Source organism: Oryza glaberrima, chromosome 2 (assembly GCF_000147395.1).
Source record: "Oryza glaberrima chromosome 2, OglaRS2, whole genome shotgun sequence".
NCBI lineage: Eukaryota > Viridiplantae > Streptophyta > Magnoliopsida > Poales > Poaceae > Oryza > Oryza glaberrima.
The window spans coordinates 11051561-11076494 of record NC_068327.1 but is presented as its reverse complement, the minus strand read 5'-3'; the positions used below and the strand labels follow the sequence as shown (position 1 = coordinate 11076494).

Here is a 24934-nt window from a genome sequence, read left to right as displayed (position 1 = left end):
CTTTCAATTCAGATTTGAAAACTTTCAACTCGAGATTCGAAAACTTTCAAGTCCAGATTTGAAAATTTTGAAAACTTTCAACTTGAGATTTGAAAATTTTCAACCCAGATTTGAAAACGTTCAACTCGAGATTTGAAAACTTTCAGCTCAGATTTAGAAACTTTCAACTCCAAATTTAAAAACTTTCAAGTCCAGATTTGAAAATTTTGAAAACTTTTAACTCGAGATTTGAAAACTTTTAACTTGAGATTTGAAAACTTTCAAGTCCAAATTTGAAAACTTTTAAGTTAAGATTTAAAAATTACTAGTAAACTAATCAGTAGTAAAAATAGGAGACTAATCACTAGTAAACTAATTAGAATTTTTTTCTCCCGTGCGACAGAAAAAAGAAAAAAAAGGAAAAAAAAAGAAGAAACAGCGGTGCGCCAAAAGAAAAAGAAGAAAGAGAAAGAGGGGCGCGCGCGCGGGGGCCGTGTGGGCCGGAGTGCGCGCCGGCAACGCGTGCGCGCGGATTAGCTTTCCCGACGTGCTAGTGTCTCCAACCTGTTTGTAAACTTATTAGACCCAGCTCATAATTTTGCTTAGTTAATTTTACCTTATACATCAAAACTTTTTGTATATAAACTTTCTATATAAAAACTTTGTTTGTATAAAAACTTTTTACACATAAAGTTTAGATATAGAAATATTGCATGGACGAATTTGTAATGAAGTCAAGAAAACAAGTTAAAAAAAAAACACTGTGTACATCCTGTTGGACCTGGCCCAATTAAAAGAGTGGGCTAAATACACATATATATGTATCGTCACTTCCCGTAGCTCATTCACGTAATTAGGTGCTCTTGATTAGGAAAGTTAGCTTAATTAGGATTTGGAAATTTGCCTGATTAGGAAAGCAACATGCACGCCTGATGCTGTCGGAAGCCGTTCGCGTGGAGAAGTTAACGCGAACGTTCGGTAAATCTAATAGGAGAAGTCTCTCCAATTAGTTTTAACCAGAGACATCCACCTGCTAGTACTTTAGAAGTTTTGGTTTTGCTATTAATCCATTGAGCAAGTAGGGGAAATATTCCTATCATCTATGCTTCAAATAAAATTTTTCTCTTAAATTACTCATCCGATTTACAATCCGGTTAAACCGTTGTGTTCGTAATAATTAAATATTTAAAACAAGATCTCACATGTTTATATTTTGATGAAAAATCACAAATTAGTTTTATGATATGTCTAAATTACTTTTAGATTTTAATAAGTTACTTCTTAGACATATAAAAAGTAAATTCAGTAAAGCCTAAAAGTAATTTACATATATTATAGAAGTAATTTATAAAAAAAGAAAGTATCTTTAATTAATGCTTTTTTCATTGAACAAATTATCATATGTACTTCCTCCGTTTCACAATATAAGTCATTCTAGCATTTCCCACATTCATATTGATGTTAATAAATCTAGATACTAACATCAATATGAATGTGGGAAATGCTAGAATGACTTACATTGTGGAACGGAGGGAGTATATAAGTTACTTTTAGATTTGATTAAAATACTTCATATATATTCATAATCCTCTGATGTGATTACTTTTATTATTTTTTAGTTAATTTCATAATTTGTGCTGATTAATTTAATTTCTAGATAGAGTCATGTTTTTATCTCTACAACGGATTTACTTCAAATAACATGCCAAAGTTACCTTCGTTTTGTTCTAAGTTATTTCTATAATATATGTAAACTACTTTTAGGTTTTACTGAATTTACTTTTATATATCTAAGAAGTAACTTAATGAAATCTAAAAGTAATTTAGACATATCATAAAAGTAATTTGTGATTTTTCATCAAAATATAATCATGTGAGATCTTGTTGTAAAGATTTAATTGTTACGAACACAACGGTGTAATCGGATCATATATCGGATGAATAGTTTAAGAGAAAATTGTATTTGAAGTATAGGTGGATGATGTCTCTTATAGATGAAGAATCAGCTACCATTAGCTGTGCAGTTACCTTCGCGAATGTTCGCGTATTAGGTTTTCCGAATCAGGGGTCACGTTCCTGGACCAAAGTGATGCGCGTGGCCACTCACGAGGTAGCGCTCTGGCGTGAAGATCTTTCTGGCCTTGGTGAATGTGTTAATATGGTCACTCTTTTGATGCCGTGGGAAATAGCCTTCTGTACCCCCAGCCTTTTCCTTTTTTCCTTTGATTCTCTTTTTGGTCTTTTGGTTTTGGGTTAGCTTCGTGAAATTGTGAGGCACATTACTCCTGAATCTTAATATAAACATACACATGACGCATTATAAAAAAAAAGCTACATAGATTGAAAAAACATGATGCACATGCATATATGGATTTGTTCATGTTGAGAACAACTTCCTCCATCTCAAAATATAAACATTTTTAGAATAGTGCCAAGTCAAAATCTTTGTAACTTTGACTATTAATAGTGAACAAATAAAAAAGATCAATTGCATAAAATTGATGTTAATAGATTTATCATCAAACAAACTATCATAATATGCAAAAAAATTATTTAAAACATATTACTTTTATAAATATTATTGATCAAAGTATCATCTCGAAGACTGTGTCGAAATCTTTTTTTTTTGCGGGGAAGACTGTGTCGACATCTAAAAATGTATATATTTTAGGACTGAGGGAGTAGCTGGTATGATTAATTAGGAGTGAGTGGATTAGCTGTCAGATTGGTTTGTTCCTTCGTAGAGCTAGTAGCATCAATGTCAATTAACAATTACAGTTCATAAAGCTAAATGCCACTAAAGTCACGATGCTTGTAGATTGTACATCAGCTCATAAAGCTACAGTTCATTCCCCGAAAAAAAAAGCTACAGTTCATGATGTTGTCTCATGGTTTCATGCACCTTTGTTATCATGTAGCTAATGATCTTAGAAGACACATATCGTTCTCGGTTTTTTTGTTTTCATTGGGTAATAAAATGGAGCTAGGTACAACGCATCGTGTTCTTATTTTACAAACTAGGAAGGTAGCCTGCGCATATGCGCGGGCATTTTGTTTAATGTTGTTTGAAATTTTATTATTATGAACGTTTATGTGTGTATGATATTTTTGAAATATTTTTTACTAACGTATGTTCGTTAATAACTATTGGGCGTATTACTTGAATCTGTATATCCTCAAATTTATTAGATAAAATATGTCCCAATAATGGAGTTAGTTCATATCTATTTATATTGTGTGTGATTCTTTTTTAAAAATTTTTGGAGTTTCCAAACTTTATATAACATTTTTTTGTTTTGTATGGTATAGATGATTTTAAGTAACATTTTAATTTTATTATATATTAATGAAACATATTTTCTATTAAAAATATAACTAATGATACTACTTCATGTAATCATCAAAGATAGATTTATATTACTTATATTCCCTCTGTCACATAAATGGAAGGAGTTAAATTTTATCCCAAAATAATAGAAGAATTTATACGTAACCAAGACAGTGATTTTCTAAATACCACCACGATAATCTCCAATGTACCGTATCATATTTTGATAAATATCTATACTGTAGTGCATGTTCGTTCAGTGTCCGGTTTGTTTTCTACACCTATTGTTTCTAATCACATGAGACACCTTTAGTAATTTGGAGAATACATATATACATTTAAATTAGTGTTGTATATTTGTGAAGTGTTTTTCACACCTAAAATATGATGTGAAATTATTATCATAACATTAATTATTACAAGTCAGCTCCATATTTGTGATGTATTTAGGGCCATAGATATGAGTAGTTTATTTATTTAAAGGAATACAACCGGATCACAAATTGGATATAAAATTTTAAAATAATTTAAAAGATAGAACATTTAAAAGCATTGATTGGATATTTTGTATTTACATTTGCGTAAATTTCAAGATTATTATATTTTTATCCTTAAATTGTAGAAAACTATTTTTAAGGAGTGCCGATTTTTCTGGGCTTTATCATAAGTACGTTTTATATTCTTCCGGCAAACAATATGTAAGCATTCTTGTTTTTTCAACCATATGTACATATGGAGTACTTTTTCGGTCAACAGTTATATATTTCTCATATATCCATATATAGGAGAAACAATTAATCTAACGGTGTAAAATGAAACAACTAAATTGTGTTGTTTTCATTTTTACAAATGTAAATTTAAATCAGCATTATATATTTGTCAAGTGATATTTGACACCCTAAAATATGATGTGAAATAAGAAATTATCATAACATTAATTATTATATATATCAGCCTCGTATGTTAAGATAGAACGAACAAAGATCATTGATGGGATATTTCATATTTATAATATAGATTTAGTTTAACAATGATTTGTAGAGTAATATACTTATCTTTAAATAGTAGATAATACTATTTTAAAAGACCATCGATCTTTTTCGAATGATACACTTTTTTTTGTTTTTTTTTGTTTTTATAGTAAGGGATTTTGAAAATACTATTCCAATAGACCACCGTGCGTAGATTTTTCTTTGTTCCAAACTTTCGATGGATAGTGGTTAAGCTTTATTTCTTTTTCCAAGTCGTATGTACTTATAGACTACTTATGTTCTTTTTCTTTTTCTTGCCTAATTGTTATATAGATCTCCCGTATACGTATACAGAGTAATAAGTTATTGGTTTTTAAAATAAAATACATCTAATCTAATCTAATGGTATAAATTATCGGGTCCACCAATTTAAATGAAAATCGACGGTGAGATTAGACATTGCCACGTGACGGTCTAGGAGCGTTTGTAGAAGTGCCACGTGACAGCTTGAGAGCGTTTATAGGGAGTTTTATGGACTTTTAGTATATAATAGAAGATAGATAGATGTGCAGGCATGGTCTTTTGCAGCAGGAATATGATACTTGGCTTGGCGCACACCGGGGTTGGTTAGGCCGGCAATGCAGAGAGATGAGAAGGAGATGAACAGGATGGATCCGATAATAAGAGAAAATAAAAAAAAAACAAAGAAAGGAAATGGAAAGAAGAGAAAGGTCTATTTTTTTTTGCAATTACAGGAAAGATGCAAATGCACACACCTACACATAAGGGTGTAAGACTGTCTCCAACAACGCGACGCATACTCATTTATCCGTCGTGTACAGTGATTTTGGGTAAAAAAACAGCCTCCAACGGGAGAGGCAAATGCGATACGCATATTGGGTAGCGGCCAAAGCGCTAGGCAAATATCCGTCTCCTCTCTCCACCGACGCAAAACACTGGAACGAAGCTCGCGCAGTCGCGCGGTGGGCCAGGGTGAGGCGGAGCTGGTGCGGCGAGGCGGAGCTGGTGCGGCGGGGCAGGAGCGCCGTCGGGGCGCGGTCGGAGCGCGCCGTCGGGGAGGAGGCGTCCTGCTCCCGTAGTGGCGTCAGGGCGGAGTGCGGCCGGCGGGTGAGTCCGCGGCGGAGCGCGGTCGTCGCAGTTCCCGCTGCTCCGTTCCGAGCATCGCCGCCACGAGGACGAGCCGTGCCGCGAGCTGCCGGCGGGTGTGCTCCGCCTTCCACCGCCGCTCCGCCCCGACCACAGCCGTCGCGAGGAGTCGTGCCACGAGCCGCCAGCGGGCGCACTCCGCCCCGAGCAACGTCGTCGCGAGGACAGGCCGTGCCACAAGCCGCCGGCGGGAGCGTTCCGCCTGGCCATCGCCGCTCCGCCCCTGTGAGGATGAACGGCGCGTATCGCCGCCGCGAGGATGACTTGGAGCCGATGGCCGCCGGAGGGAGGAGGGAGGAGAGACGAGGGCTGGGACCCGCCTGCTCCGCTGATGCCGCTGCCACGACGGGAGGACGAGGTGAAGAGAGAAGAAGAGTGGGAGCACTGGGTAGGCTGTTGGAGAAAGGAATTTTTGAGTGTCCGACCTTTTTACTGTGCATCACCCAATCCATGATATGAGTCTCTAGAATGGGTCTCCGCTGTTGGAGACAGTCTAAGTGGGGCGGGCTGTGCTGCCAACCCATTGGGTACACATGCTCACACCACGAATGTGCCCTGTGTCTCTGTAACACATGCTCGAAGGGAAGAGGCCAACCGCAAATCTCTTACCTTACTGAAAATTTATCTATTTAAAGCACATACACATGCGTATGCTTAATATTTGTCACCTCTGGGATTTGAACCATGGTTTAGAAAAGGAAAAAAAAATCCAAATGCCCTACTAAACTAACTTTGGATGAAAGTTTGTTTATCGCCCTGAAATTTGAAACGGATATTCAACCACCCAAATTTTTACTTATGTAACCCTCAGATTGTTTCGCAGAATGGTTTTTATCTAATTGTATATAAGTTCGATGAGTTTGATCACGTAGCCTACACATTGGACATATCTATGAAAATCTCCACTAAAATATTTCTTTTTCCCCTTATTAGTTCTCAGTTACGAACAAGTACAATCATAACAGTAGGATGGTAATCATTGTGTAAGGATAAATTGATGACTTACTACCCATGATATGTTAATATGTAATATTAATTATTCAAAATTATTCGTTTAAGCTTCTAAAATATGCAAAACTACCATTAAGAACTCCTTAGGGGGTAATATAGATTATATTGCAAAGTTTAGGGGGTTGGATGTTAAAGTTTAGGATGTTAAACTGACTTATTCAAAGTTTAGGAGGGTATTTTTGACCTTTTTCTGTAAAGAAAGGTTGGATAATTTAACAGTTTCATATTAACACTGAAGTGGGAAAGAATATCACCAAAGACTGTCATACATGATGGGTCAAAAATGTTTTTTTTCTCGTGCAAGAAGAGATTTGGCAAACATTGTGAGGAAACCATGTCAAAAATATTACAACTACACGATTAATTGAAAGGGAACCGGGAAAAAAAAAATCCTCCAAAGAACAAAAACAACTTAGGTAGCACAGCACCAGAACACAATGACCGGAAAGAAACCCGTTACTACTCATTGTTGCTCAGCTCATAGCCAAAAACGACCAGCGGCTCCAACTTCTGGTGACGATCTTCAACCTGAAAGCTTGACGTCGTCGCTGCTAACAATAAGGCTGAGTTTGGGACCGCACGGGAATCCGTAACGTGTGATTGATTAAGTATGCTTAAAAATACTTGAAAATAGATTAATATAATTTTAAAACAACTTTCCTATAAAAACACTTTTGTAAAAAACACACCGTTAAGTAATTTAAAAAACATGCACATAGAAAAAGAGGGAGGTGAGTTGGGAAAGAAGAGGGAAGAACGCAACATAAGGGAATGTGGCCACTGGCCACCACCCAATCATAGAGCATGATCTTCTTGACAAAGCCTTCAAGAAGGACACCACACCAAAAGACATTGACAATGCTCATCCAGAGCACCGGAACTAGGTTTTCAAGTAAAGTAAAAAGAGAAACAACACGGCTACGACCACAAGGAGGGGGAATGGTGTCATAGGTGTCACCATGTGAAGACCGGGATAAGGCTTTTGCCCAAAGCTCATCATACCAACCACAACCTTTGCTAGTACCTTCTCCACGAAGATAAATGTAAGGAGGCAAGTGTAATCATTGCTAAGCTTATCATACCAGTAGCAGCTCCGACTTCACCCCGAACATATAAGCGCTTGATGATGCCATAGTTGATGCTACAACCAATATTAGATGAGATGGCACGATGGATAGTATTAGCTGCATTCTAGGCTCCTAGCAATGCCGGACTGTTTTATAAAGGAGTAGAGATTTTTAAAAACTACAAAAAAAATGAAACCCAAAGCGAACAGCTTCGATTTTTAAAATCCAAATAATAAACAAAATAAGGATGACAGGCTGGCCATAAGGAGTAAGGTGGCAGCGGTTGACGAGACTTCTAAAAATTATAAAAATATAACCTAACGACGATCATGTTTGATTCATAAAATCCCAATGCCAACAAATAGAAGGGGTGAAAGGCGGGTCATAAATGAGTATGTGATGGCGTTTGACGAGACTTCTAAAAACTATAAAGGGGAACCCAACGATGATCAAGTTCGATTTTTAAAATCTTAATGACATTAAAGAGGAGGGGTGGTGGGCGTGCCATAAAGGAGTAGAGTGGTAACAGTTAATCGGACTTCTAAACCCTATAAAAACTTAACTCCAACGATGATCAGGTTTAGTTTTTAAAATACTAATATCAATAAAAAGGAGGGGCAGTGGGAGGGCTGTTAAGGAGTAAAGGAGTAGGATGGTGAAAATTAACTTGACTTCGAAGAACTATAAAAACAGAACCCCAAAAGATGACCATGTTCGAGTAATTCTAATGATAATAAAATAAAATGGAGGGCACCGGGCGGGCTGTTAAGAGTAGGGTGGTGGAAATTGACTTGACTTAAAACGGAACCTCAAAAGATGACCATGTTCGATTAATTCTTATAATAATAAAGAGAAGGGATGACAGGTGGAACATAAAGGATGGTTGCAGTCGACGTTACCTTTAAAACTATAAGAAAATATAAATCGATGAGATAAGAAATTTTTGAAGTCCCGAGGACGATGAATGGAAGCGGAGATGAGCAACTAGAGGAGGAGCGACAGAGCAGTATAGGGTGGCACTTGTGTAACTTTTAAAAACTAAATAATTGTAAACTTGATAATATAAGGTTCATTTTTTAAAAATCACGTACGTGGCAATGAGTTGAATATTTAATAAATATTTTTTAAAAATCTATGTAAAAAAATTAGATAATTTTATGTCGGTGTTACCCCTGCAATTGTGCGAGCCAACCTACTAGTTGGAGTTTAATTTGTTATTTTTGTTACAACTTATAAAGTTAAATTGAATTTACACTTGCATGTTTGAGTGATGTATTACTCCCTCCATCCCATAATATAAGGTATTTTATCTCTTCTACTAGTCCCATAATACAAGGGATTTTGCTATACTACTTGTCACATCCATCATCTCTATTTGAAATTTCTACCTATTTTGACCTCCAACTACCCGCTTACCACAACCAAAATCACATTTAATAGGGATATCGTAGTGTTTTCTTTTCATCCTTAATCTTTACCTAAAGGGAATATTCCCTTATATTATGGGATGGAGGGAGTACATATTAATTTATTATGTCAATTTGTCTTGAAATTTTATCATAACCATTTAGTCGACATACTCTCTTCATTTCAGGTTATAAGACATTTTGACTTTTGCCAAATTCAAACTATTATAAGTTTGACTAACTCTATAGAAAAAAGTTTTTTCAATAGAGTTAGTCAAATTTAGAGTAGTTTGATCAACCAAAGTCAAAACGTGTCTTGTAACCTAAAATGGAGGGAGTATAATAAATGAGTGGATATTTAAGAGCAGGTATAATAGCAGACTATATAAGCCAGCTATAAACATATTTCGATGAGATAAAAGAGGAGAGAGAAGAGCAGCGAGCTATAGATTTGTAGCCAGCTGCAGCACAGACTCCAAGATGCATGTGTCTATAACATGTTGGATTAGATATTAATTATGTAGTGTATGTTTATAGGTAACTATTATATGAATTGGCTATTAAGTTGACTATAGATAATTTAGAGCTAACAGTTGGCTATACTATTAAACTTGCTCTAATAGTTTCCCAGCTTGTTGGCTACTCTCTCATGGTGTGATTTCAGGCTTTCCGCATATAAATATATGGTATGCATGTAGTACATTGTATTTGTGCATCAGCCGCCTTTTGTCCATCAATCATACAGTCACGCTCCTTCCTCGGAAATTTAATCTTCGAATCAGAGATCGATGTCGCGGCGGCCGTCCGTAGCACCGGAGCCGGCTCCGCGGCTGGTCTGCAATGCAACCACGAGTGATCTACCGGCAGGCTGCAACCTCGGCCTGCTGGCCCGTATCGAACTCCTGGTGCTCTTCTGCTCCGCCATCCTCGCCCTCCTCGTCTTCCTCGGCTCCTCCAGGCGCCGGAGCAGCAGCGCCACCGTCCGCCTCGTCGTGTGGGGCGCCTTCACGGTGTCCTACCCGGTGGCGGCCTACACCATCGGCCTCATGCAGTCGTCCCCTTTCCACCACGAGCTGTTCGTGGTCTGGTCCTGCTTCTTCCTCTTCGTCCTCGCCAGCTCCGACTCCATCACCGCCTACACCCTCGCCGACATCAAGAGCCCGGCCACCGTGCTGCTCAACCGGGGCCTCCAGGTCATCTACGTCTCCGTGCTCCTCCACTACTACTCCTCCGTGCTCTCCCCGAAGCTCAAGATCTACCTCTTCATCGTTTGGCTCGTGAGCTTGGGGAAGATCGCGTTGAGCGCCCTCGGCTACCGGCTGGCGCTGCGCTCCGACAGGTTGGAGGCGGACAACAAGCTCGTCGCTGATTACATGACCTACGAGCACGACCTGAGCCGGCAGCAGGGCGGCAGCGATGAAGATCCGGTGACCATGGAAGGGTACAAGTACGTAGTCAGAGGAGAGGAGACGGATGTCATGGAGCCAACGGCGCTGGACTACGTCAAGAAGATCAAGGTGGACGGCGCGCGTGCGCTGGTGACGGTCGAGAGCGTCTGGCGGTGCAAAGGACGGTTGCTGATGGGCAGCTCCGTCGCCGACGCCAGCGCCGCCGCGCGACGGGATCTTTGCCTCTCCTTTGCCCTGTTCAAGCTGCTCCGGCGGAGGTGCAGCAACTATCCTCTGGCCGAGTCCGGCCAACCCAAGACGAGGGACTTTGTCCTCAAGGGCCTCCTCGGACAGGGAAAAGACGACGACGACGACGACGGCGGCGACCGGAGATCAAGACGAGACGGCAGAGCTTTCCGGGTGATCGAAGTGGAGCTCGGCTTCCTCTACGACCTGTTCTACACGAGGTATCCCTTCATCTGCCACGCCGCGGTGAGCACGGCACCACACCTCGCCATGTGCGCCCTCGTGATGACCATCGGCGTGCTCACCCTCTCCTCCCACTCGCTTCGACACTACCACCCTACTCACCATAGAAGCATCGAGGTCAATGGCGTCAACCTCGACGTCGCCCTCACCATGTTCATCATAGCGCTAGTCATCGTCCTCGAGGCATACCAGTTCGTCGCCGTGCTCTTCTCCGACTGGCAGAAGGTGAAGATGCTGTGCAGGTACGTGCTCCGGCCGTCATGGCAGGGGAACCCGTTCTTCGAGGCCGTGTTGCGCGTGCTGTGCTACTGCGGCAGTGGCGTGTACTGGAAGAAGACGATGAGCCAGTACTCCATCGTCCGCCACGCCTCTCCTGGCCACGCCGTGAAGGACTGGCTGTCGCGGGCGACTCGCCGGTGGCTGGACAGGCTCATGTTCAACGGCGGCAAGACGCGATCGGTGAAGGTGTCGGCCGCGGTGGAGAGTGCGCTCGCGTCTGCACTGAGGGATCGCGACGACGATGACGGCGTCCTCGGCGGCGGCGGCCGCGCCGCGCCCGCGCTGCGGCAACACGGGCTAGACTGGGCGTGGGGAGGCGCGACGTGGCGCACGTGCGCGCACGCCATTCTCATCTGGCACATCGCCACTTGCCTCTGTGACATGCAGATGCAGGCGGCAATAACCCACAAGAAGACGCGGCCGCGAGCGAGAAAGGCCGCCGGCGGCGGCGACGGCGACGGCGACCGTGCAGTGGCGACGAGCCTGTCGAGGTACTGCGCTTACCTGGTGTCGTCGGCGCCGGAGCTGTTGCCGGAGCACCAGTACACCACCCGGACGATCGCCGAGGCGGTGCTCCTCGAGCTCCGGGGCTGCCTCCGTGGCTGCGCGTCGGACAAGGAGGTCTTGGACAGGTTGAAGGCGGTGGCGGAGTCGACGGCGACCGCGAGCTCGCCGGAGAGCGGCATCCATGTGCACGGTGCGAGGCTTTGGACACAGCTGATGGTGATCCCGGACCAGGACATGACGTGGAAGCTCCTGGCCAGGGTGTGGGCGGAGCTGATGCTGTTCGTCACCCCGGCGGACAATGCGACGGCGCACGTCCAGCATTTGACGATGGGCGGCGAGCTCATTACCCACCTCTGGGCACTGCTGACACACGCTGGTATCGTCGACCGGCCTAATTCTCCGTCCCCACACCCACATCCGGCGCCGTAAATTGGCACCACTGTATATCGGTCATTATATTCCTCCTTATTGCTGCTATATTTAATATTTGTGTTCAGTATTTTGTGTCCGCTGAGTACTTCTGTTTTTGAGTTAAACATTCATGTTTGTGTCCAATTATAGGTGGAGATTAACAAATAGACTTTAATAATGTGTTCTCCTTATCTTTTATTGGTTCGTTTTATCCTTCCGCGATGTTTGCTGTCTTATTTGGACTACACTCGATGTGGAGTGCTAGATTGTAATAATGGGCTGTAGCTCTTTTGAGCAAAGACCGGGATGTTTATTCCATTATCTAAAAAATGGTCATGTTTGTTTTGGTGCTCGGTTAGCTTTGGTGTCTTAGTAGAGACCTTAATTCTAGCTCAAGCAACATCAGATTCTTTAGTTTCTTTAAAGGTTGTTTTCCACTTTTACTCTACTAGCACTTTTCGCGCTAATGTAATCTTTTTACTCATGCTTGATCTCCATTATTATAAAAACTAGCTAGGTGGCCTGTGCAATCGTACGACTATTACCCATATAAAATTATCTACTTTTACATATAATTTTACTTAAAATTTGTTAATTTGTTATCTCGTTATCTTACGATTTGAAAGGCATAACTTTATCAATCCCCTGTTGTTAATTTTATAGTTTTTAAAAGTCATGTCAGTCGCTACCTCTTCTTCATCACTGCTCCTTGCTTGCTCGATCTACCAATGTTTATATTCGCCCTCCTTAGAAGAACCTTTAAGAATTAGGCCATGTAGTGTTTTTAGAGTTCACTATCTCGTTGGGTTTCGCTTTTATAATTTTTAGAAGTCCTGTCAAACGTCGCTACTGTACTTTTTATGGCTTGTCTACTGTCTCCTCTCTTTATTGTTATTGGGATTTTAAAAATCAAATATAATTATCGTTTGGGTTCAATTTTTTTACTTCTAGAAGTCCTGTCAAACCATTGACAGCTTTGTCACTGTATTCCTCGACTGCCCATCCGCTGCCTCGACTCCTCTTTATTGTCACTGAGATTTTAAAAATCGAACATGATTATCATTGGGGTTATTTTTACTGGCTGGAAGTCCCGCCAACCGTTGTGACCGTTCTACTTAATGGTATGCTCTCTATTTAAGATTTTGTTTATAGATTTTAGATATCCCATCAACCGCCACCACTCTTCCCTTATATGGGTCTGTTGTTTCTTCGCTCTTCAATTTTATTTCTGAAAATTCCATATTTTTCATTCCGATCGGCGGCTGGATCTAGCTCATGACGGCTGGATCTGGCTGCCTTGAGATCATGGCCAGGGAGAGACGCAAGGCAACAAGTGGGGACGACAAGCGGACCCCTGATCCCATTCATATACCGTGGGATGGCCGCTGGCCGCAGAGGAGAGGTCGTGCCATCATCAAGACTGCCATAACAGGAGGTCACGTCGCCGTTCAGGGGATTGCCTGCCGTGCGCCACTATGGGGAGGCCGCCCGTAGCGTCCTCGCCAGATGGGGAAGAGAGGATGGGGATGGATCAAGAAAAGAGAAAGGGCCGAGAAGACAGAGATGAGAGGATGGGGATGGATTGAGAGAAGAGAAAGGGCTAAGAAGGCAGAGAAGAGAGGATGGGAATGATGTCGACAGGCTGTACCCGCCTACGGTATTTGTAGAGTATGCGGATCGTTGGTGTCGACGGGCTATACCCGAAAACGGTATTTTTAGAGTATGTGGATCGTTGGTGTCGACGGACTATACCCGAAGACGGTATTTGTAGAGTATGGGGATCATTGGAACCAGGGTATAGGCGAGATCGGATCAAGTAGACAAGGAACAAAAATTTATACTAGTTTGGGCCCTCAAGATGAGTAATAACCCTACTCCAGTTTATATGTATTATGGATGGAAATACCACACAGAGTACAATGAGGGATTGGACGACTAGACAAATTCGCCGACTATAGCTATCGAGAACGGCCCAACAAGATCTATTCACCAAATAAAGGATTGCTTCCGGATGTGGCTTTGGCTACGGCCTGTAATTCGAGTCATGTATTTATGGCGTAGATCATCTTCTTCTCCAAGTAGGACTCGGATAAATAAACTGGAATATGGGCCTAAGGAATCCTCATCTTCCCTGACTAGGGACTCTGACACCTTCTAATCCTGGAAGATAATTTCCAACATTATTTCCCGTATTTCCTTAATTGTAGGATATCTTCCTCTATACTATTAGGTATATGGTATTGTCGTATTCCGTTAACCCATGTATAGAAGGTATGTCTTATCTTGACACTTACAGTCGGTACTGAGCAATATGCGAGATTATAGTAAGAAGATGGTGGACAAATATTTTTATACAGGTTTGAACCCCTTATCTATCTATCTATTATATACTAAAAGTCCATTAAACTTGCTACAAACGCTCCAAGGCTGCCATGTGGCATCCTATAAACGCTCTCGAGTCGCCACGTGTCACTCTAATAAATTTTAAAATCCCATGGGCCCATTATTTCTAACCATTAGATCTATTATAAAAATACAATTAAATTTATCTAAAAACTCGCATTGTACGTGCACGTATAGGTATTTCCAAAAAAACAGAAAGGACGTCCATACTTTGATACGTACGCACGACACTGGGCCCACATCATTCTTTTTTTCTTTTTTCTTTCTCACTTATTAGATAGAAAATCAAACTGCCTATATTTACTATGCAAAATATATGTTATATAGAGTTTCTAATTAGGCGCATTTCATCGAAACATCCATAAAAATATAAATAAAATAAAAACAACTCTAATTATGAGTAACAATTCTAAAAAATTTCCATTCCCTAGGTAAAAGATAATAATATGTCAAAATGATATTACTAAATTATCATGAACGTATTTTCAGGTATTATGTGTTTTCTCTATTCGTATAATATTTGAAAATTAAAGATATTATATATTGTTTTGACACCGTGTCGATGTGTAGCTTCTATGTCCAACGTAGGCTTTGATCTACTTCAATAGCTGAGCTTATCTTGGACACACGAAACGACACAAGTCATTAGTGCAAGATTAATTAAATATTATAAAGCCAAAAAAAGAGCTTTTATCTAGAACTAGGAAGGTAGCCCGCGCATTGCACGGGCATCTCTATCTTTCTGAATGCTAAAATTATGTATGATGGTTCTTTGTATGTATTTTGGATACGATTACTACTTGCTATCAGAATCAGTAACCCGCTATATCTCATTTTTTTAAAAAAACATTTAGCTTGCAAATTGAACAATATTCACATAACTGTTTGAACCATTCACTCTATCTCCCCCTTTCCAACAATTAAAATTAAATATCAAAATTAAAGATAGAAATTTGTTACCTACTTGAGTTCTTGCTAAGTATTATTATTTCTAAGATGGGTTAATTGAATGTTCTAACATGTAGCCTTCTAGTTATACCATGTTATCAAATTATGCATGCTTCAAGCCAACGTGACTTAAATAATATTACATAGATACTTGAGTTAAGAGAAGATTTAGTCATAAAAAATATTTGTACTGGGGTTCCCTTGTTGCCTTCTCTTGATGGTAGCTTAATCAACAAAACACAAATATCTCCTATGGACTCTTTTTGTGATGCATTGGATGGCTGGCAACCTAGTAAAACTCAACACTAGTCATCCAGACAACAACCCTCTAAACCATGCAACAGGTCACTACAACCTCACATGACATCTCAAATAATTTTCTGTTAGACAACATGCTTGGATGAATGTTTTTTTATTAAATAATGTGTGTACACATACCCATTGAAATGACCCAATGGCTAAAATTAATGGGAGCATTAAATTAATGAGGATAAAAGTTTTAGATGCTTTATTTGTTACAGAAGAAATTTAAAGTTTCCTCTTATTTGTTAAAGGCTTTAATAGACGTTGTAGGAGGGTTTTTAGGGCGTTTAATAAACTGATAAAATAATACTTTATAATTTTATATGTCCTAGGCATTAACCATTGATAATTTTTATTTACTATTAGGGTATATGCTCCTGAGTTTTTCTGTCTTTTAAATTCCTATGATTCTTATTACCGTAGACATGTTTTTTTAGATAGATTAAAGTGAATCACACATATCTTTGGCTATGTATGTTCATAAAATGATACAAAATGATATTATAAAATGGAGCAATTGCACATTTGACCCTATTTGAATGTCTAACTATCGATTTGACCCTGTTTTGGTCACTTTGCTCTTTTGATCATTCTTTTCAAAACCGAAGCTACACTCTGACCCCCTTCTCTTAAGAGCATTAATCAGTGTTAACAAAAGCCCCAAATACCACTTCTACCCTTAGTTATTTGACCTTACTTTTCCAAAGTTAATTTTTCTCCTTTGGTCCAATTTTGTGCGGAAGAAACCGCGGGTAGCAAGCTAATGGTGGAGATGTGCGTGGGAGCCGGTGGTCCTCCTCGTCACCGTGCCGCCGCCCCTCCACCGTCACCGCCTATCCTCCTCGTCACCGAGCCAATACCATCCCTCCTCTGCTCCTCCTACCATATCCGTGGTTGCCGCTGCCCCTCCGCAGCCGCCGCCTCCCATTCGCCACCACTGGCGGTCCTCCTCATCGCTGAGCCGACGCCACCCCTCCTACCCTTCATGGAGCTGTTGCCTCCCCTCTGCTGAGTTGTCGCCGCCTCTTCCACCACCGCCAGCGGTCCTCCTCGTCAGCGAGTCAATGTTACCTCTCTGCCACTGCTCCTACCCTCCGCGAAGCAGCCGGGGGCCCTCCGCAGCTGTTGCCGTGCTGCCGCCACCGCTCCTCCTACCATTCGCACTTTGGAGAGAGAGAGGAGAGAGAAGGGGATAAGGAATGAGCAAATGAGTGGGTGAGGATAAGATTGATGTATTCAGTGTCATTTGGGCTTGTAAATACATGTTTTTCTTTTTTTTTTCTAAATGAAAAACTCAGGATGCAGTGAAAGTAGGGTCAGACGATAACTTCAATTTTGAAAAACATGGTCAAATGAGCAAACTTTTTTTAAAAGGATCAAATTGTAGTTAAACTTTAGAAAAAGGTTAAATGAGTAAATGTCCCTTATAAAATGTCCTTTACCTCTATTATGTGTCTAATGGTACACATGTTCATCATATCTTAGATATTCGATATGATGCATAAATACCTTGTTAGCAATTGTAGCTCGATGTTTGGTGGATAAGAAGCGTCTAATGGTACACATGTTCATCATATCTTAGATATTCGATATGATGCACAAATACCTTGTTTGCAATTGTAGCTCGATGTTTGGTGGATAAGAATTTGTAAGTGGGTCGGACACATTCAAGATTAATGGGACATATGCTTGATACCTTTAAGTTAAAAATATGAATACATGAAAGTAGTATATTCACAATAAAAATTAAATATATGAATACATGAAAGTAGTTTATATGACAATCTGATAATGTTATCATGACTCTAATGTTACTGTAACTTATCACATTTTCATAATGAACGAAATATTTACTTCCAATAATCATAGATATAATTTTTGTTATCCATGTTTATGAAGTTATATATGATGATATAATCGATATTATTATTTTTGTTATAATTTTTATGATGAAATAAATAGATGGAATTAGTTTTTCTTGTAGTTTTTGATATAAATCTAATGGTAAATTTATAGTAACATATCATAATTTCGTAACAGTCGGTAATTTTTAAATACCAATTTTAGTTGTTTTACATCTCTTAAATTTAATTGTAATAGTGTAATGTTTTTTTGGGCTTTTTTTCCCGATGAATAGTGTTCAGCCTTTTTTTTTGGAAAATTAGTAGGACGTATTTTTTTTCCTACTTCTATGTAAAATGTACGGGAGTGTGTGTTTTTAGGTAATGGACGGGAGTTAGGAGGAAGGGATTTGCCTTCTTTAATACTCCCTCTGTCCCAGAATATAAGGGCTTTTGAGTTTTTGCTTGCAACGTTTGACCACTCGTCTTATTCAAATTTTTTTTGCAAATATAAAAAACAAAAAGTTGTGCTTAAAGTACTGTAAATAATAAAGCAAGTCACAAATAAAATAAATAATAATTTCAAAAATTTTTGAATAAGACGAGTGGTCAAACGTTACAAGCAAAAACTCAAAATCCCTTATATTATGGGACGAAGGGAGTAGATCTAATCTAATGGTCTAAAATAATGGGTCACTGATTTAAGTGAAAATTGACGTTCGGATATTTTCTTTGTATTCAATATTTGTAGAATTTGGATATAAATTTTTTTATATTACACAAATTTATGTTCATTTTACTTTTATTATATCTATTATTTTTTTATGAAGTTTTGTACGATGATAGAATATATATCATTAATTTTTATAATTGTGTAATTTCTTAAGTGGCACGCAAAAGTCGGAAGATGTAGCCCTAATTAATATTACATATTTCTTCGCAAAGTTGAATTAAAGTGGATATGAGTTTTTAAATGTAAAATAATCAAAAACATAAGCGAATCAAATATTAGTTTTGTGATTTAGATGTTACTTTTGCTTAATTGTTTAACATAGAATTTTTGCTTTTCTAAAAGCGTGAAAGTAGGAAAAGAAATAGGTGAAAAAAAGGGGGAAAGAATTGAGAGGGAGGAGACGTACGAAACGTACGTACGTACGTACATGCCAGCAGGCCCAGGTGAAGATGATTTTTTTATAGATAAATGTAATGGTTACAAATAATGGGTCCACCAAATTTAATAAAAATCAACGGTTAGATGTTTTCTTTTTTAAAAGAAATTCTTTAATTTATTAGAGTGCCACGTGGTGGCTTAGGAGTGTTTATAGGATGCCACGTGGCGGCTTAGGAGCATTTGTAGGAAGTTTAATGGACTTTTAGTATATAGTAGATAGACAGATATATTTCTAACAATACGCACGTTGCACTTAAATATATAAATGCAGGTCATAATTATCAATTTAATTATAAGGAATATAATGGTTTAGACGGACTTAGATATTATTATCAAAAGGTATTAATTTCTTTTATAAAAATCCCTAGATCAATCGAGGAAACGTGCTCTCAATAAATAAGAGAGTAGCCAATCCGTTAAGTACTTTACAACTTATTGCTTACGTACTAAAACCCTTAATATGTACTCCCTCCATATTTTCTCCATATTTTAATGTATGACGCCGTTGACTTTTTAACCAACGTTTGACCACTCGTCTTATTCAAAAATTTTATGCAAATATAAAAATACTTATGTCATGCTTAAAGAATATTTGATGATAAATCAAATCACAATAAAATAAATTATAATTACATAAATTTTTTGTATAAGACGAAAGATCAAACGTTTGTCAAAAAGTCAACGACGTCATACATTAAAATACGGAGGGAGTAGTATATAATATACTTTATCAATACAAAATAGTCTAATATATCAATCATATATTCCCACTAATCATAAGTATATAAGTTCTGTATTAGTGGGAATATTGCTTAAGAGGCATTCGTGCACAGTGCACCTAATAATTAGCTGATATCCAATAAGCATGTGTGTCATCAAGCACTGAATATAGGACTATACTAAGTGGGCAACTTCAACAAATGATACGTAAGAAGAGTATGCCACTAAACCACAACAAACAATAGTTGACGGTGAGTAGGTTGCCAGTGTGAGTAATAATATTTCTACACTCCTACAAGCACTTAACCATGTGACAACTCTAATAAATTAGAAAAAATTTAGAAACATTATAAGAAAACAAAATATTTGGCCATTTGTATACACGTAGATCCATTATTTCCAACCATTACATTAGATCTATTCCAACTAAAAACCATTTAATCGCTTTGTATGTACGTATGTACACAAGATATGTCAAAAAGAATAAAAAAGAAGAGTTAATATACAATCTGCTCCATCTGATAGTTTTTTGTTTCTTTCTTTGAGGCACTAAAGTAAAGTTTATGTAATGACACTCATGGCGATCTTCTCGAAGAAGTCGTGCCACTGTGGCGCCGCTTCATGCCATCCCACCAAACTTTTTGAAAGTATTTTTTACTAGCCATGTAAAAAGCAATCGTAAGCGCTCATATAAATGTGTGCACACCATCCTATGAATGCACATACTACTATTCACAAAAAGAAAATATGCATACTTACAATAAAAAATGTCACATGGAAACATATTATATCCTTATGTAATTATGCTATTCTGATATAAAAAGTGTTAACAAAATTAGCACAAATAATTTTGACAATATGGATTATTCCTTCGTATTATTACCCATGAACATGCGTATGTGACTTAGATGTATAGTAAAAGAAAAAAAAACAAAACCCATATTAACTCGTATGTTTGCGAAAGATGGTGATAGGCGAGTTTACGTATAACCGGGATAAAGCGAGTTTGTTTGAATATAATAGACATTATCATTTAGTATATCAAAAGTTTATGATTTATTTCATGGTATAAATATTTCTTTCTTTTACGATTATAATGTAATCTATGGTTCACAATTTTTTATATTCTTTTTTATAAACAACAAATAAATTACCCGCGCATCTCCGTGGTTTCCTTCCTAGTTGTAGGAGTAAGACAATATGGGACCAGGAGTTCAAGACTTCAACTCCTTCAGGACAGATGGAGACCGAAGAGCGTAGCTTGCGTCACCTCGTGGCATTGGCCAATAATTTCGCGGGAATGACCAGATGAATGCATATGCAAGGAATTTTAACAACCGGTAATAACAGAACATTGAGGACTAATCCACTAAACCCACGAACAATGATCAGAATTCAGAAATCAGAATTTTGAGGCAGAGAGTTCCAAATTGTGAGAAATCATAGCCCAACGATCATCACGATCAGGATTCGATTCACTACTCGTCGTCGTCAATCACGACGAGATACCTCGCCGGCGGCCTCCGCTTCCTCTTCTTCCCAGCCGCCGACGACGAAGACGACAACTCCGCCGCCGCGTCGTTCTCTTCTGCGTCTGCCTGCTTGTCGACGGTGAACACGAGCTCCTCCTTCCCCTGGTCTGCCTCGACGGAGACGTAGCAGTCGTCGTCCACCTCCTCCTGCACCACCATCTTGGAGATCCTCGTCATCACGTCCTTCTCGAGGCACCGCTTGATCGGCCGCGCCCCGTACGCCCGCACCTGGTCGCTCGACCGCGCCAGCACGACGTCGAGCGCCGCGTCGGCGACGTCGAGGCCGATGCCCTTCTCGGCGAGGCGCGCGGCCATGCCATGGAGCTGCAGCGTCGCCACCTTCCGCAGCTGCTCGCCGGACAGTGGCCGGAACACCACCATCTCCGTCAGCCGGCTGATGAGCTCCGGCCGGAAGTGCCTCTGGACGTCGGCGAGGACGCGCTGCTCGGCGGCGGCGGCGGCGGCGGCGGCCTCCGTGGCGTCGTCCCCGTGGCTGGCGCCGGCGGAGAGGTGCTGCGCCCCGAGGTTGGAGGTCATGATGATGATGGTGTTGGTGAAGTCGACGGTGCGGCCCTGCCCGTCGGTGAGCCGCCCGTCGTCGAGGATCTGGAGGAAGACGTTGAACACGGCGGCGTCCGCCTTCTCCACCTCGTCGAACAGCACCACGCTGTACGGCCTCCACCGCACCAGCTCGGTCAGCTGCCCGCCCTTGTCGTACCCGTTCGTCCTGCACGCATGCGACGCGATCACACAACGCGGCCGCCATTAGAGAGCCAGCGTGGTCAAGCTCACAGCCAGACATGTAACGTACGTACCCTGGAGCGGAGCCGATGAGGCGACTCAGGCGAGTGACGGAGCTGGCGTTGACGTACTCGGACATGTCGATGCGGACGAGCAGCTTGGCGTTGCCGAACAGCTGCTCGGCGAGGGCCCTGGCGAGCTCCGTCTTTCCGACGCCGGTCGGGCCGAGGAAGAGGAAGGAGCCCGACGGCTGGTTCGGGTTGCCGAGTCCCGACCGCGACCGCACCACCGCCTCCGCGACGGCGCCGACCGCCTCGTCCTGCCCGATCACGCGCCGGTGCAGCAGCTGCGGCAGCTCGAGCAGCTTCTTCCTCTCGTCCTCCCCCAGGCTCGCCACCGGGATGCCCGTTCTCTTGCTCACGATCTGCACGTACGCATGCGTATCAACCGCGGTCAGTGTCTCGCCGGCGCGCGACGTCGATGCGGTGGCGCGCGCCGGCGTGCGTCGTACCTGTGCGATGTGGTCGGGGCCGACGTTTTCGTCCTTGGGCGCCAGTGCCACCGCCACGGGCGTGTCGCCGCCGTTGCTGCTCCCGGCGGCCTGCGCCTGCTTCTTCTTCCGGCGGTCCATCAGCAGCCTCGCCGTCGCGCACGCCTCATCGACCAGGTCGATCGCTTTGTCCGGGAAATGCCTCGCTGAGAAGCACACACATCGTGAGCAGAGTTGATCGATCGAGCACTAAGATCAGGTGATCTCACCTGGAATGTAGCGACCGGAGAGCTTGGGGGCGGCGACGAGGGCGGCGTCCTGGATCTCCATGCCGTGGTGGTCCTGGTACGAGGGCTTGAGCCGGCGGAGGATGGCGACGGTGTCGTCCACGCTGGGCTCCGCGACGTGCACCTTCTGGAACCGGCCTCGAACGCAGCGTCCCTCACCATGTACCAATGGTACTCGTCGTGCGTGGTGGCGCCGAGGCACCGGACGCGGCCCCTCGCCAGCGCCGGCTTCAGCATGTTGGAGGCGTCGATGCAGCCGCCCGAGACGCGGCCGGCGCCGAGGAGCATGTGGATCTCGTCCACGAACAGCACCACCTTCCCGGCGGCCGCGTCGGCCTCCGCATCGGCGATCACGCCCGTCATGCGCTTCTCGAACGTGCCGCGGTACGAGGTGCCGGAGATCATCGCCGCGACGTTGAGCTCCACCACGAGCGCCCCCGCCAGGACGCCGGACACCTCGCCGCGGGCGATGCGCTGCGCGAGGCCCTCGGCGATCGCCGTCTTCCCGACGCCCGCGGCGCCGACGAACACGGCGCTGTTCTTGGACTTGCAGGAGAGGATGCAGACCACGCGGTCGATCTCCTCCTCGCTCCCCTCCACGGGGTCGGCGTTCGCCGCCTCCGCGGTGAGGTCGCGCCCGAAGGCATCCAGCGTGCCCTTCGCCGCCGCCGCCGGCTGTAGCGGCGGCTGCGGCGGTGGCGGAGGATCCTTCTTAGCGCGCCTCCCTCCACCACGCGCGGGCCCTCGAGACGTGCTCTTCGCCGGAGTGTCGGACGCCGGCTTCGGACGCTGCTCCTTGTTGCTCGACGGATTATTATTGCCGGTGGAAGGGGTGGTGGGCGACGGCGCAGTGCCGTCCGGCGGCGGCTTCTTGTCGTCGGGCGGCGGCGCATTTTGCTTGTCCGGTGAGGCATCGCCGCCGGCAGCAGTAGAAGGTTTCTTGTTGCTGCCGCCGCCGTTGGTTTGCCTCGCCATGGTTGGCTCGGGTGAGTGAAACGAGTGCTTCTGATTATAGCACTATGCATGAGAGCATTATATGCAGCTTGAGGCTGAGCAAAACAGGAAGGAAATAACAAACCAAAAGGCAAGCTACAAAAAAAGAATCTGCTACAGGATTCGCTGCTGATCAGTAGTGACGAATGCCTCGAGTATTTTTTACACGGTACGGCACGCACTAATCATGCGATCACACGCTAATTGCGCCGCGCTGCTGCCTTCCTCCGTGATGCTGATGCAGCGTTGGACTCTACCCTTTCACCATTGTTGGACCTCTCTTTCATCAATGTCAATCCATGACCATTAATCGGAGAAGTGATCTTTGCTAGGTGGTGCAAAAACTACATTAGTCTCGGTTTGAATAGGAACCGAGACTAAAAATTATCTTTAGGCACGGTTGAAAAGTTCAACGCCATTTTATAATCTTAAGTCCCGGTTGGTGTAAAGATCATTTTTAGTTCCGGTTTTAAATATGTCTGGCCTCCTACTATTTTTAGTGGACTAAAAATCCACCCGTAGTATATAAATCCTTGCATTTATCCTCTAGCAGACTCCTCCACCTCCTCGTTTTAACTTCCTCCACTCTTTTCTTATCCTCTCTCTTTCCTCCCTCTTATGAAATATATTTGATAATTTGACACTTTTTTCGTTGCCCAATTGCTCTAATTGACACTTGTGAAGATGATATTGTTGACGAAAAACACGAGGCCTGGGAGATCTGCTTAACTCCAGTGCAGGTCGAAACTCGCCTTCGGGTATGCTAGCGTGCCAGTTGATTTGATCTTGCAATCAATAAGAAATAAAGACAAACAAACCGCGGTTAAACCTATAAATGATAGCCGGTCGGCTAAGTGCCGATGACATATCATTTATCTTCGGGTCGATGTCATATATGTATCGATCGACAGTCATGAATAAATAGGAAAGAACTAAATCTACTCGATCGGCTGTAGATATTAACGACATATACTCCTTATATCGATATATACTTAAATCAAGTGATTGGGATAGATCGGTCACCATGCTGAGACAGTATAAATCACTTAGATCGAAATATATATTAATAATGGGACTATATATATTCATATCATAGCTGATCAGATAGATCTAGCATGTATTGGCTAATACTCCGATACCACTCTATACTAAGATATTAAAGCAAGTAGAATATATCAAACAAAAGCCTAATATACTTAAATGCACCAAGATCTTAACATAGAGGGCAGATTTAACATGTCAATGAAGCATATAGAGTAAATATGGTTAAATCAGATAAGATCGGCTGAAACCCCGATACTACCCTAATCGGCAACCAGAAGGCAGGCTAGAGATTGATATTCTAAGCACGACTTAATAGATCAAACTTAACTGATGCAGCATTAAGTATGAAAAGAAGAACAATATCTCGACAAGCCGCTGGAAGTTTCAGAGTGGTGGATATCCTATATAATCTAAGTCAACATCGATGTTTAACCTAATCGGCTGCCCTCTACTGACAG

At 42.0% G+C, this 24934-nt stretch overlaps 1 protein-coding gene and 1 pseudogene across 1 annotated transcript; one reads left to right on the top strand and one right to left on the bottom strand.

Annotated features, from left to right (window-relative positions):
• The first annotated feature begins 9658 nt into the window (after positions 1 to 9658).
• LOC127763946 (uncharacterized) lies at positions 9659 to 12338 on the top strand. Its single transcript, XM_052288754.1, has one exon. It carries the CDS (start codon positions 9718 to 9720, stop codon positions 12019 to 12021), a length of 2304 nt encoding a protein of 767 aa, XP_052144714.1. The 5' UTR covers positions 9659 to 9717; the 3' UTR covers positions 12022 to 12338.
• Positions 12339 to 20748: 8410 nt separating this feature from the next.
• LOC127762491 (chaperone protein ClpB1-like) lies at positions 20749 to 23414 on the bottom strand (annotated as a pseudogene).
• Positions 23415 to 24934: the final 1520 nt, after the last annotated feature.

What these genes read in the sequence shown, in the direction of transcription:
- LOC127763946 (XM_052288754.1), top strand. Translation starts at nt 9,718, where the DNA reads ATGTCGCGGCGGCCGTCCGTAGCACCGGAGCCGGCTCCGCGGCTGGTC.